Raw genomic sequence first — 15,116 nt, forward strand, 5'->3', positions numbered from 1 at the left:
GACTTTCTCTTGGAATTCCTTCGGAAGATCCTTCGGATGTTCCTCCAGGAATTCCTCCGGAAGTTCCTTCTGGAATTCTTCCGAAAATTTCTCCATGAATTTTTCCGGAAGTTCCTTCAGGAATTCCTCAAGAAGTTCCTCCAGGAATTCCTCCGAAAGTTCCTCCAGGAATTCTTCCTCCAAGAATTCCTCCCGTTGTTGCTCCGGAAATTTCTCCGAAAGTTGCTCCAGGAATTCCTCTGCAAGTTCCTCCAGGAATTTCTCCGGAAGGAATTCCTCCGGAAGTTCCTCCATGAATTCTTCCGGAAGTTCCTCGAGGAATTCCTCCGAAAGTATCTCCACTAATTACTCCGGAAGTTGCTTCAGGAATTCCTCCGGAAGTTTCTCCAGGAATGCCTCCGGAAGTTCCTCCAGGAATTCCTCCGGAAGTTCTTTCAGGAATTCCTTCGGAAGTTCTTCCACGAATTCCTTCCGGAATTCCTCGGAAAAATCCTCAAGGAATTCTTGAAGTTCCTCCGGGAATTCCTCCGGAAGTTCCTCTGGAAGTTGCTCCAGAAGTTCCTCCGGGAATTCCTCCGGAGGTTTCTCCTGGACTTCTTCCGGGAGTTTCATCAGGTTTTCCTCCAGAGAATCCTTCGGATGTTCATCCAGGAATTCCTCCAGAAATTCCTCCAGGAATTCTTCCGAAAATTCCTCCACTAGTTTTTCCAGAAGTTCTTCCAGGAATTCCTCAGGAAGTTGCTCCAGGAATTCCTCCGGAAGTTTCTCCACGACTGCCTCCGGAAGTTTCTCCAGGAATTCCTCCGGAAGTTCCTCCAGGAATTTCTCCGGAAGTTCTTCCAGGAATTCCTTCGGAAGTTCTTCCATGAATTCCTCCGAAAGTTCCTCCCGGAATTCCTCGGAAAGTTTCTCAAGGAATTCTTTAAGTTCTTCGGGAATTCCTCCGGAAGTTCCTCTGGAAATTGCTCCAGAAGTTCCTCCGGGAATTCCTCCGGAGGTTTGTCCTGGACTTCTTCCGGGAGTTCCTCTAGGATTTCCTCCGGAGAATCCTTCGGATGTTCCTCCAGGAATTCCTCCAGAAATTCCTCCAGGAATTCTTCCGAAAATTCCTCCACGAGTTTTTCCAGAAGTTCTTCCAGGAATTCCTCCGGAAGTTGCTCCAGGAATTCCTCCGAAAGTTTCTCCAGGAATGCCTCCGGAAGTTCCTCCAGGAATTCCTCCGGAAGTTTCTCCACGAATGCCTCCGGAAGTTCCTCTGAAAATTGCTCCAGAAATTCCTCCAGGAATTCCTCCAGAAGTTTCTCCTGGAGTTCTTCCGGGAGTTCCTTCAGGACTTCCTCTTGGAATTCCTTCGGAAGATCCTTCGGATGTTCCTCCAGGAATTCCTCCGGAAGTTCCTTCTAGAATTCTTTCGAAAATTTCTCCATGAATTTTTCCGGAAGTTCCTTCAGGAATTCCTCAAGAAGTTCCTCCGAAAGTTCCTCCAGGAATTCTTCCGAAAGTTCCTCCTCGAATTTTTTCAGAAGATCCTCCAAGAATTCCTCCCGTTGTTGCTCCGGAAATTTCTCCGAAAGTTGCTCCAGGAATTCCTCCGCAAGTTCCTCCAGGAATTTCTCCGGAAGGAATTCCTCCGGAAGTTCCTCCATGAATTCTTCCGGAAGTTCCTCGAGGAATTCCTCCAAAAGTATCTCCACTAATTACTCCGGAAGTTGCTTCAGGAATTCCTCCGGAAGTTTCTCCAGGAATGCCTCCGGAAGTTCCTCCAGGAATTCCTCCGGAAGTTCTTTCAGGAATTCCTTCGGAAGTTCTTCCACGAATTCCTTCTGGAATTCCTCGGAAAAATCCTCAAGGAATTCTTGAAGTTCCTCCGGAAGTTCCTCTGGAAATTGCTCCAGAAGTTCCTCCGGGAATTCCTCCGGAGGTTTCTCCTGGACTTCTTCCGGGAGTTTCATCAGGTTTTCCTCCAGAGAATCCTTCGGATGTTCATCCAGGAATTCCTCCAGAAATTCCTCCAGGAATTCTTCCGAAAATTCCTCCACTAGTTTTTCCAGAAGTTCTTCCAGGAATTCCTCAGGAAGTTGCTCCAGGAATTCCTCCGGAAGTTTCTCCACGAATGCCTCCGGAAGTTTCTCCAAGAATTCCTCCGGAAGTTCCTCCAGGAATTTCTCCGGAAGTTCTTCCAGGAATTCCTTCGGAAGTTCTTCCACGAATTCCTCCGCAAGTTCCTTCCGGAATTCCTCGGAAAGTTTCTCAAGGAATTCTTTAAGTTCTTCGGGAATTCCTCCGGAAGTTCCTCAGGAAATTGCTCCAGAAGTTCCTCCGGGAATTCCTCCGGAGGTTTGTCCTGGACTTCTTCCGGGAGTTCCTCTAGGATTTCCTCCGGAGAATCCTTCGGATGTTCCTCCAGGAATTCCTCCGGAGAATCCTTCGGATGTTCCTCCAGGAATTCCTCCAGAAATTCCTCCAGGAATTCTTCCGAAAATTCCTCCACGAGTTTTCCAGAAGTTCTTCCAGGAATTCCTCCGGAAGTTGCTCCAGGAACTCCTCCGAAAGATTCTCCAGGAATGCCTCCGGAAGTTCCTCCAGGAATTTCCCTGGAAGTTCTTCCAGGAATTCCTTCAGAAGTTCTTCCACGAACTCCTCCGAAAGTTCCTCCCGGAATTCCTCGGAAAGTTCCTTAAGGAATTCTTGAAGTTCCTCCGGGAATTCCTCCGGAAGTTCCTCTGGAAATTGCTCCAGAAGTTCCTCCGGGAATTGCTCCGAAGGGTTCTCCTGGAATTCTTCCGGGAGTTCTTTCAGGATTTCCTCCAGAGAATCCTTCGGATGTTCCTCCAGGAATTCCAATTCTTTTGAAAATTCCTCCACGAGCTTTTCCAGAAGTTCTTCCAGGAATTCCTCAGGAAGTTCCTCCAGGAATTCCTCCAGAAGTTCTTCCGAACGTTCCTTCGGGAATTCCTCTGATAGTTCCTTCGGGAATTCCTCTGATAGTTCCTCCACGAATTACCCCGGAAGTTCCTCCGGGAATTCCTCCGGAAGTTCCTCCGGGAATTCCTCCGGAAGTTCCTCCGGGAATTCCTCCGGAAGTTCCTCCAGGAATTCCTGCGGAAGTTCCTCCAGAATTCCTCGGAAGTTCCTCCGAATTCCTCCGGAAGTTCCTCCGGGAATTCCTCCGGAAGTTCCTCCGAATTCCTCCGGAAGTTCCTCCGAATTCCTCCGGAAGTTCCTCCGGGAATTCCTCCGGAAGTTCCTCCGGAATTCCTCCGGAAGTTCCTCCGGGAATTCCTCCGGAAGTTCCTCCGGAATTCCTCCGGAAGTTCCTCCGGAATTCCTCCGGAAGTTCCTCCGAATTCCTCCGAAGTTCCTCCGGAATTCCTCCGGAAGTTCCTCCGAATTCCTCCGAAGTTCCTCCGGGAATTCCTCCGGAAGTTCCTCCGGAATTCCTCCGGAAGTTCCTCCGGAATTCCTCCGGAAGTTCCTCCGAATTCCTCCGGAATTCCTCCGAAGTTCCTCCTGGAATTCCTCCGAAGTTCCTCCGGGAATTCCTCCGGAAGTTCCTCCGGGAATTCCTCCGGAAGTTCCTCCGGAATTCCTCCGGAAGTTCCTCCGGAATTCCTCCGGAAGTTCCTCCGAATTCCTCCGGAAGTTCCTCCGAATTCCTCCGGAAGTTCCTCCGGAATTCCTCGGAAGTTCCTCCGGGAATTCCTCCGGAAGTTCCTCCGAATTCCTCCGGAAGTTCCTCCGGGAATTCCTCCGGAAGTTCCTCCGGGAATTCCTCCGGAAGTTCCTCCGGGAATTCCTCCGGAAGTTCCTCCGAATTCCTCCGAAGTTCCTCCGGGAATTCCTCCGGAAGTTCCTCCGGGAATTCCTCCGGAAGTTCCTCCGGGAATTCCTCCGAAGTTCCTCCGAATTCCTCCGGAAGTTCCTCCGGGAATTCCTCCGGAAGTTCCTCCGGAATTCCTCCGGAAGTTCCTCCGGGAATTCCTCCGGAAGTTCCTCCGAATTCCTCCGGAAGTTCCTCCGGGAATTCCTCCGGAAGTTCCTCCGGAATTCCTCCGGAAGTTCCTCCGGGAATTCCTCCGGAAGTTCCTCCGGGAATTCCTCCGGAAGTTCCTCCGAATTCCTCCGGAAGTTCCTCCGGAATTCCTCCGGAAGTTCCTCGGGAATTCCTCCGGAAGTTCCTCCGGAATTCCTCCGGAAGTTCCTCCGAATTCCTCCGGAAGTTCCTCCGGAATTCCTCCGGAAGTTCCTCCGAATTCCTCCGGAAGTTCCTCCGGGAATTCCTCCGGAAGTTCCTCCGGGAATTCCTCCGAAGTTCCTCCGGGAATTCCTCCGAAGTTCCTCCGAATTCCTCCGGAAGTTCCTCCGGAATTCCTCCGGAAGTTCCTCCGGGAATTCCTCCGGAAGTTCCTCCGAATTCCTCCGGAAGTTCCTCCGGGAATTCCTCCGGAAGTTCCTCCGGGAATTCCTCCGGAAGTTCCTCCGGGAATTCCTCCGGAAGTTCCTCCGGGAATTCCTCCGCACGTTCCTCCGCGCCTTCCTCCGGAAGTTCCCCCGGGAACCGCCCCGGACGTGCCTCCGGGAATTCCTCCGGAAGTTCCTCCGGGAATTCCTCCGCAAGTTCCTCCGAATTCCTCCGGAAGTTCCTCCGAATTCCTCCGGAAGTTCCTCCGGAATTCCTCCGGAAGTTCCTCCGGAATTCCTCCGAAGTTCCTCCGGGAATTCCTCCGGAAGTTCCTCCGGGAATTCCTCCGGAAGTTCCTCCGGGAATTCCTCCGGAAGTTCCTCCGGGAATTCCTTCGGATTTTCCTCCCGAAGTTCCTCCGGAAGTTGCTCCGGGAATTTTTCTGGAAGTTCCTCCGGAATTCCTCCGGAAGTTCCTCCGGGAATTCCTCCGGAAGTTCCTCCGGGAATTCCTCGGAAGTTCCTCCGGGAATTCCTCCGGAAGTTCCTCCGGGAATTCCTCCGAAGTTCCTCCGGGAATTCCTCCGGAAGTTCCTCCGGAATTCCTCCGGAAGTTCCTCCGGGAATTCCTCCGAAGTTCCTCCGGGAATTCCTCCGAAGTTCCTCCGGGAATTCCTCCGGAAGTTCCTCCGAATTCCTCCGGAAGTTCCTCCGGAATTCCTCCGGAAGTTCCTCCGGAATTCCTCCGGAAGTTCCTCCGGGAATTTCTCCGGAAGTTCCTCTGGGAATTTCTTCGAGAATTCCTCCGGAGGTACCTCCGGGAATTCCTCCGGAAGTACCCCCGGAATTCCTCCGGAAGTTCCCCCGGAATGCCTCCGGAAGTTCCCCCGGAATTCCTCCGGAATTTCCTCCGGGAATTCCTCCGGAAGTTCCTCCGGGAATTCCTCCGGAAGTTCCTCCGGGAATTCCTCCGGAAGTTCCTCCGGGAATTCCTCCGGAAGTTCCTCCGGGAATTCCTCCGGAAGTTTTTCCGGAAGTTCCTCCGGGAATTCCTACGAAAGTTCCTCCGGGAAAGATTCCAAGATAACGATCGATAAACTTTGCCTTATTGAACATATCGAGGAGCGAGAGGCATCGATGCCTGGATAGAGATGCGGAGCTTTTAGGAGACTGTCAATCACGTGCGAACAGCGCCATCTACCGCCATGTGCAATGATCAAGAAGGGAATTTGCTGACAGATAAAACCTAATTAGCCGCCAAGTGAAAGCAACACATCGAGACTTTGTTAAACGGTGGAAGTGCATCGGTGAGCAAAATAAACATTAGCGACGATGGACAAGCTGTGGAGTCCAAATGAGGTTAAAAAGCCATTAAACAATAAGGCTGCGGGGAAGAACCAGCTCCCGGCTGAACTTCTTGGTAGTGGTAGTGGGCAGCTTTATGACGTTCTGCACCATAGTCGAAGAGGACCTGAGGGTGCTAAACGTCCAAGGCGACTGGAAGAAATAAGTCCTGGATCGATCACAGTGAAGGAGGATACTCCATTCGGCGTAAGTCCATCGAGGAAACTGTAGCCCGTCTAGTATCAAGTATCATGTAACCGTTTTTTTTTGTACTAAAAACTTGATCATATTTATTGATCGATCGATTGTAGTAGATAAAAATCTGTAGAAGCTTAATTATTTTTAAGCCAACAGGGGTCAGTAATTGCTACTCGAGCGTGTACCAACTGTCAATAATAATATCGATTGTAAACGTCATAAAGAATCTTGACTCCGTAAAGCACGCCTGAGCCTGTGAGAAGCATTTTTTATATGATGTTAAGAAAATGCGCCACTGTGCATCGTCATTGCGGCGTTCTGCTTACAGGGGCAGTTCCCCAGTAGAGTGCTGGGCGTTCCATTCAATATTACTCCGACGGATGCTGTCTGCCTGCGGTTGACGACATGAGTCACTGCTACAAGGCTAGACCAATGCCAATGCCACGAGCGAACGTGTCATCGATGTGGAGAAATGATGTTAACCCTAAATAAATGCTGAACGGAGGAGGACTCCTCTCCTCTACCCTACCGGCACGTCGATATCGGACAGGATGGATTTCGGAATGTCGTCGCTTAGTTTGCATACATGCATGAAAAAGTGCTTTTTACGGAATGTTGAAAACGGAATGCGACAAAAAATACAGATACTCAGTACGTAAAATATGAAATACCTGCTACGGAATAGAGAACCAGACGAGCTAAAGCAATGAATTAACTTCCACAAAATTATTGTAATTGTTACGTAAAGGTATGTAACGCAATTGAAACTAAATAATAAAGTCGTTTTAAGTGTATCGAGCATTTCTCTTCTTCTTAAGGATAACGTATGGTCACCCTTAGTACGCACGCCGCAGAACTTAATATCCAATATTGAACATATCCGTGTTGGAATTTTATTCGGTCCACAATCGTGGAAAGGCCTCTTCGACCGCTATGACGCCAAGACGAGACAAGTAAAGCACGAATGAGTTGTCAGCAAAACCTTCGACGGGCATTTTCATTTTCCAGCACGGCACGCGCATTCATCATCAGTCCCCAGTTGGGAATGATTGATTCTCGCCGTTCGGATCCATCCGGATCCAAAGTAAATAATGGCCATAGTTTTCCGCTTGTGTGCTCGGAACGGACGGATGCGTCAAGTCGGCGCTAATATTTCTGTCGGTTTATTGGTCCTACCGGAAGGGAGAGCTACGAAATCCAATATACAGCGTCACGTAGACGTACACGCTGTGCAGTGCGCATAAATCAAATCGCACCATCAACAACTTCATCGGGTGCCAAAGGCTACTCATTCGGTGGTTCCGGGAGGTTTTTGTTTAAATTTAAGCGCGTTGAAATGAGGCAAACTGTACAATGTATGAAGGAAGGACAGCATTTGTGCAAATGATTTTGGTCCATCTGTTGTTTGGCTACTGAAAGTCAAATCCAAAGCAAGTTAATATATTAGAGGGCAAATGCTCACGTATTGAACAAAAACTAGATAAAATTTTTGTGATTGACTAAGAAAAAAGGTGAATAAAGAGATTTATCAAATGTAGTGAGCTGAGAGGACCCTGTTTTAATGAATTACAATAGATAGAAATCAGAGAAAAATAACAATTTTCACCACTAGAAACGAGGCAGATGGTTTCCAATATAGACACTGTAGATCTCATAGATCAGCTACGGCAAAAAACAACTGTAACAACTAAAAATCGACACTAAAGTGCAGCCCAATCTTGTTTGCGCTCGACTATGGAATCCACAGTTTCTACACGGGTTTTCATTTGTATGTTCACGCGATGTGCTGAAGTATATTCGCCGAGTGGCAAAACAATTTGTTATCCTGTTTCGACACATTCGACGGTTCGATGAATAAACTCAAAGTTTAATCAGACGTGGGCGCATATTTTCGTGAGCGTGAAAAGTGATTTATAACGTTGCTATATTTCAATCCGGGCGAGGCCGAGTGTCCGAACCGGTGTAGATACTGTCTGAAGCAACCATGGCCTGTAAGGACCTGGGTCAGGTGGAAAGTGATTTCCCCATGGCGCCTCTTGACCCACGTACCTATCTCCGGTATCAATCTATGTGTCCATCTACCCTTAGTGGAACTGTCCCACGCACGCTGCCATTTGACCATTGAGGCCAACCTGACAGTCCTACGGATGCCTCTCGTGCCGCGCATTTCGAAGCACTCTATGTCTTCACCGATAACGATGGCAATAGGCATCATACCGGTGATGACGCAAAGTCCATCGTGCGACACGGTACGGTACGCGCTCGCAACTCTTAGGCACATGAGGCTATACGTACTTTCTAACTTCGTTCTGTAGCAGTTAATACGCAGGGCCGTGCCCAAGCTGGCCCCCCATACCTCAGTATGGACAGAGCAACGCTAACCAGAAGCTTGCGCTTGCTGGCATAAACCGCAGAGCTATTGGACATCATCCGGGACAATGCCACTATAGCTGTGGAGGCACGCTTGCAGGCGTAATTGACGTGGCTACCAAAGGTGAGCTTATCGTCGATCATTACCCCCAAGAGTTTGATGGAGCGTTCAGAGGTGACCGTACAGTTGCCTGCCCTTATCACCGCTTGTTGCTCCGACTTTCGGCTGTTAACAACAACCACCTCAGTCTTGTGGTGAGCCAGTTCTAACTTCCTGGAACTCATCCACTCCTCCACTGTTGTGCTATTATGATCGCTTCCAGATACCCTCTGGTCTTCACGCCATTTTCGCTGCAGCGATTTCATGATCTGCGTTACCGCTCTTCCTATTTCGTTCCACGTATTCTCATTCTTTCACATTTCTTGCACGATGTTCTCGGGGTTTATATTACTAGCGCTGCCTGCTGAGAGCACACTTCGCTCTGTCCTGAATCGAGGACAGTCGAAAAACACGTGCTTCGGTGTCTCCTCGCAGTTCAGACAGGCCGGGCAAAGGGGGGACTCTGCGTGTCCGAATCTGTGCAAATACTTCCGGAAACATCCATGGCCCGACAGGAATTGCGTCAGGAAGAAGTTCACTTCCCCGTGGTTTCTGTCCACCCACAGCGACAGGTTCGGAATGAGCCGATATGTCTACCTTCCTTTCGAACTACTGTCCCAAGTCAGCTGCCACTTCCTCATCGAATCGGCTCTCGCAATCATGCGAGCACCAACTGTATGCGACACACGATCCCAAAATACTATTTTTTTGATCATAGTAGCTGTGTGGTCAAGAGCTCCAGTGACGACGGTCAAACAAATCGTCACGCGTCAGAAGCTTGCCGGTCGACTATAAATAGCCGGCGCATCAGCTGATTGGTTCATTATGACACTGGACGGCAACCAATCAAGACCACCAGCAGGAAGGAAGCAAGCCTATTATAATCATATTATAACTATAATCAATTATTAAATAAATATAATACAAGTTTGAAACCCTGCCTTCTTCTGCTGGATTCGTTGTCCTGCCGTACCAATCCCCGGTCCAATACTCCGCCATCTTATTTTGGATTCACGGCCGAATACAAAACATTGGTCCTTCGAACCGGATCCTGGACTGGCGAGCTGTTGTTAAACGGATATTTCGTGCGTGTTTTCCACCGATTTAACTGCAGTTCGGACGTATAACTTGTGAAGCGATTCTTGTGAAACGCCAAATGTTCCATTGTATAATTCCACCCAAGATGATGTTGTCCTGTACTCCACCCCGTAGAAACCCGGAAAATCCGGAAGATGTGAAACTGTTAATCCAGAAACGTGGTCAAGTGAAAGCAAAGGTCACGCGAATTTTCAATTTCTTGGTCACAGCAGAAAATGAAGACAGAAGGCTGTCACTTCCTCTTCTGCGGGTTCATTCCAAGAGCCTGCAGGTGATTTATCAAGAATATAACGATATCCATGATGCCATTGTTGCCGTCGTTGAAGAAGAAAATGTTACTAGTCAGGAAGAGAAGTACATTGAATTTGAAACTCTTTACAACGAAACCCTTATCAAAATAGAAACGATGATCGAAGCATTCGAGAAAGAAACCCGAGCAACATTGCCCGTACCTATGCCTGCGACTTCAGCTTCAGTAAATCAATCCTCAAATCAACCTGTTATCATTCAAGCTCAATCGTTCCGTACTCCCTTGCCAACCTTTGATGGTCGTTACGAATCATGGCCACGCTTCAAGTCAATGTTTCAAGACATAATGCAACGATCAAACGATTCTGATGCAGTCAAGTTGTATCATTTGGAGAATTCATTGAAGTGTGATGCAGAAGGTGTAATTGATTTAGAAACAGTTCAAAACAATAATTACGCTCGAGCTTGGGACATTTTAGAAGAACGTTTTGGAAACCAAAGGCTGATAATTGAATCACATATTCTTGCTCTACTGAATATGAAGAAGGTTTCAAGAAAGTCGTCGAAAGATCTCCGAAATCTCATCGATGAATGCACCCGTCATGTGGACAATCTACAAAAACTAAATCAACGTTTGACAGGAGTATCTCAACTGTTTGTGGTGACCCTACTAACACGTGCCTTGGACGACCAAACCCACGAACTTTGGGAAGCATCTATCAACCAAACCGAACTTCCAGAATATGAGCAGATGGTCGAATTCCTGAAGCAGCGGTGCGTGATTTTGGAACGTTGCGAACCCACGATTCTTGCTACAAAGACGTCAAATTTCAAAGCTTCGAACTTCAAATCTGGACCTTCTAGATCGTCACATGCTGCGACAGCAACATCCGAATATGCGTGCGACTTTTGTTCCGGTAAACATCAGAATTTCAAATGTCCAACATTCCAGAAGATGACTGTAGAGCAGCGTCAAGATAAGCTGAAGGAGATACATCTTTGCTTCAACTGTTTAAGTGAGTAGTAGTGCAACATGTCCTAGTGACAAATCATGTGGAAAGTGTTCCAAGAAGCATCACACTTTAGTTCATTTCGAGCGACGCGACAAGCCGGAAGTAAGAACTAATATACCAGCAGCATCAACCGAAACAGATCTAGTGCAACCAGCACGGGAGAGGCCTGTAACTGCATCTTGTTCCAGTATGTTCCGTCCACCAGTCAAGCAAGTTTTTCTGATGACAGCTATGGTGAATATTATGTCCAAGAGTGGCGAAGCTTATCAAGTTCGAGCATTGTTAGATTCAGGATCTCAAATCAATCTGTTATCGGAATCTTTGATGAAGAAATTGAATATTCCGAAACAACCGGCTAACGTTCCCGTTATTGGTGTAGGAGGTGCGAAATCTCATATACGCCATCGAGTGGTGGTGAGAATGACGTCCAGCTATAACAATTTCTCTGCCTACGTTGATTGCCTCGTCACGCCAAAGGTAACTGGATCCGTTCCATCAGCAAATGTTCAAGTAGATGCATGGAACATTCCCCCTGGTGTTATATTAGCTGATACATCATTCAATAAATCCCGTGAAGTTGAAATGCTGATTGGAGCCGAACATTTCTTCAATATTCTGAAACAAGGCCAGATCAAGCTTGCAGATAATCTACCTACCTTGTACGAAACAAAGTTCGGATGGGTTGTAACTGGTTCACTCGAAGAAACAGAGGAAAATTCTCCAGTATGTGCAAATTTGGCTGTGACCGACGGACTAGAAGCGTGTTTACAGCGATTCTTTCATCAAGAAGATAACACTGAACCAGACAATAATACTAATGAACAAGAACAATTTGAAGAACATTTCCAACGAACCTATCGTCGAAACAAAGATGGACGATTCGTAGTCCAGCTACCCTTTCGTGAAACAGTTCAACAATTAGGAAGTTCCAGATCGCTAGCATTGAAACGATTTCTGTTATTGGAGAAACGACTGGCGCGCAATCCAGATTTGATGACTCAATATGCTGAATTTATCAATGAATATCGACTATTAAACCATTGCCGAGAAGTGAGAGAAGAAGAAGATTCCCCTGGTCTTCAAACATATTATCTTCCACATCATTGTGTCCTCAAACCATTCAGTAGCAGCACCAAGTTGCGAGTAGTGTTTGACGCGACAGCAAAAACAAGTGAATTTTCTTTGAATGACGTATTGATGACAGGAACTAGCAGCCAAAGTGACCTGTTCAGCATCGTACTACGATTTAGGACTCATGTTTATGCCTTTTCTGTGGACGTTACAAAATGTAACGACAAATTCTCATCGATCCTTCCCAAACACGTTACCAGAGAATATTTTGGAGATGTTCCCCATCGGAAGAGTTAAAGGTATTGGAGCTTTCAACCGTTACTTATGGAACATCAGCAGCTTCGTTTCTAGCTGTAAGGGCACTTTTTCAGTTAGCCCACGACGAGAGAGAATTATCCGGAAGCAGCAGAAGTGATCTTGACCGATTCTTATATGGATGATTTTTAACCGGCTCAAATTCAATCGAAGCAACCAAAAATTACGTTGTGACCTAGAAGCGCTAATGCTGAAGGGTGGATTTCCGATTCGAAAATGGTGTTCCAACTCCGGTGCTGTGCTTGAAGGAGTACCTGACGAAGATCGAGAATCTCTGGTTACTATACAAGACTTGAGCGCAAATGAAGTAATCAAGACTTTGGGACTGCTATGGGACCCGAAGAAAGATCTGTTCCTATTTAATAAGTCATTTGAGCCAACAGACGATAAAGACAACGTGACAAAGCGACGGGTACTGTCTCAAATAGCGAAAAAAATCGATCCTTTGGGCCTAGTATCACCTGTGATCGTAGAAGCAAAAATAATCATGCAGAAAGTTTGGGCTACACAAATTGATTGGGATGATACTGTGGAAGGCGATTTATTGAAGCATTGGGTGGAGTTCAAAGCAGCATTAAGTCAACTCAATAATTTCAAGATTCCAAGATGTGTCGTTTTTCTTGAAACAGAAACAATGGAGATTCACGGTTTTGCAGATGCCTAAAAAATCTGCATATGGCGTCTGTATCTACCTTCGTTGCATTCGAAAGAACGGATCTGCAGAGTCTCATATTTTATGCAGTAAATCAAAAGTAGCTCCTCTTCATGAAATAACTATTCCAAGATTAGAACTGTGTGCCAATTTATTGCTAGCCAAGTTAGTAGACAAGGTAGTTCCTGTTTTGAAATTAAATATCCATGAAATCAAGTTATGGTCCGACAGTCAAATAGCCCTGGCTTGGATGAAGAAACCTTTGGATCGACTGCAGGTATTCGTTCGAAATCGTGTAGCTGAAATCAATAAGTTGACCAAGCATTGCCATTGGAACTATATTAAAACGGATCAAAACCCAGCGGACGTCGTATCCCGTGGAATGAGGCCAGCCTTATTAAGCAAAAACCAGCTGTGGTGGAACGGTCCAAACTTCCTTCGTGAAGCTAATTACAAAACAGAACCTATAGAAGATATACCCGAAAACATAATTCCTGAGCTGAAGGATGTTGTCATCGCAAATCCAATAATGAAGCTGCCTGAAACCTATTTCGACCGCTATGATTCATTTCATAAGGTGCAGCGTGTATATGCTCATATCGCACGTTTTGTTCGTCGAGTTAGAACAACCAAAGAAGAGAGGAGCTCCTGTTTAAAGCTGACCGTACAAGATATGCGTGTGTCAATGAAGTACATCATCTATGTTCTTCAACAAAACGATTTTCATGAAGAACTTCAGTGCATCAAACGTGGTGACATTCCAAAGCGTCTGGCTGCACTACAGCCGTTCATCGATGAAAATGGTCTTCTACGAGTGGGTGGACGTCTTCAAAACTCGAAATTGCCTTATGATGCCAAACACCAGCTGTTGCTTCCTCAGAAGCACCGAGTAACAGAATTACTGATCAAGAAAATCCACGAGGAACGTCTCCATGAAGGTCAATCCGGTGTATTAGCAGCCATTCGTCAACAATTCTGGATTCTAAATGCTCGTTCAATCATTCGCAAAATAATTCACAAGTGCATGAAATGTTTTCGTACCAAACCAAGAATGTATCAACCATTGATGGGAAATCTACCTGAGTTCCGAGTAAACATTGCTGCACCGTTCGAGCTAACCGGAGTAGATTATGCTGGACCAGTTTCAGTAAAAGAAGGCAAGCGAAAACCACGGATCATCAAGGCATACATCGCTTTATTTGTGTGTCTTGTTTCAAAAGCTGTCCATTTGGAACTTGTGTCGGACCTGACATCAGAGGCATTCCTGGCCGCATTGGATCGGTTCGTCAATCGGAGAGGTGCAGTTCGAAAAATATTTTCAGACAACGGAACTAATTTCGTCGGTGCATTTAAGGAGTTGCGTCAGTTGCGTACTTTATTTACTGACAAGCTTGTGAAAAATCAAATTGACAATTTCCTGCTACCACGAGAAGTCGAATGGGAATTTATTCCTCCAAGATCACCAAACTTTGGAGGTTTGTGGGAAGCTGGAGTAAAGGTAGTGAAATTACATCTTGCAAGAACCTTGGAAACCGCAACATTAACTTTTGAAGAATTATATACTGTGTTAACTCATATTGAGTCCATTGTCAATTCTCGGCCGTTATATTGCTCATCGGATGACCCAAATGACCTACAACCGATATCTCCTTCGCATCTTCTTCTTGGCAAACTAATGGAATCATTAACTAAGCCATCCTATGAAGATGTTCCTGCTAATCGTTTGACCAGATGGCAATATCTAAATCATCTGCGAGATCATTTTTGGAAAAGATGGTCAAAAGAGTATTTATCAACACTTCAATCAAGAGCAAAATGGACGAAGAAACAGCCAAATATTGAAGTCAACACAGTGGTTTTATTAGCAGAAGACAACCAACCAGCGCAAGTATGGAAATTGGGAAGAATCACTGCTGTTCGTCCAGGAAAGGATGGTATTGTTCGAGTTGTTGATGTGCGAACTACAACCGGCGTTTATCGACGAGCAGTAAGCAAGTTAGCTCCTTTACCTTTGCAGAACAGCATCAAAAATTAAAACCAAATTTAAATGGGGGGAGAATGTATGCGACACACGATCCCAAAATACTATTTTTTTGATCATAGTAGCTGTGTGGTCAAGAGCTCCAGTGACAACGGTCAAACAAATCGTCACGCGTCAGAAGCTTGCCGGTCGACTATAAATAGCCGGCGCATCAGCTGATTGGTTCATTATGACGCTGGACGGCAACCAATCAAGACCACCAGCAGGAAGGAAGCAAGCCTATTATAATCATATTATAACTATAATCAATTATTAAGTAAATAT

General features: G+C 46.4%; 2 protein-coding genes across 2 annotated transcripts; both read left to right on the forward strand.

Annotated features, from left to right (window-relative positions):
• Positions 1 to 9,596: 9,596 nt before the first annotated feature.
• LOC134202406 (uncharacterized) lies at positions 9,597 to 10,784 on the forward strand. The gene has a single exon (XM_062677408.1). The coding sequence runs from the start codon at positions 9,597 to 9,599 to the stop codon at positions 10,782 to 10,784; it is 1,188 nt and encodes a 395-aa protein (XP_062533392.1).
• Positions 10,785 to 10,962: 178 nt separating this feature from the next.
• Positions 10,963 to 12,141, forward strand: LOC134202407 (uncharacterized). Its single transcript, XM_062677409.1, has one exon. The coding sequence runs from the start codon at positions 10,963 to 10,965 to the stop codon at positions 12,139 to 12,141; it is 1,179 nt and encodes a 392-aa protein (XP_062533393.1).
• The last annotated feature ends 2,975 nt before the right edge of the window (positions 12,142 to 15,116 follow it).

Source organism: Armigeres subalbatus, unplaced genomic scaffold (genome assembly GCF_024139115.2).
Source record: "Armigeres subalbatus isolate Guangzhou_Male unplaced genomic scaffold, GZ_Asu_2 Contig1205, whole genome shotgun sequence".
Classification (NCBI taxonomy): Eukaryota; Metazoa; Arthropoda; class Insecta; order Diptera; family Culicidae; genus Armigeres; species Armigeres subalbatus.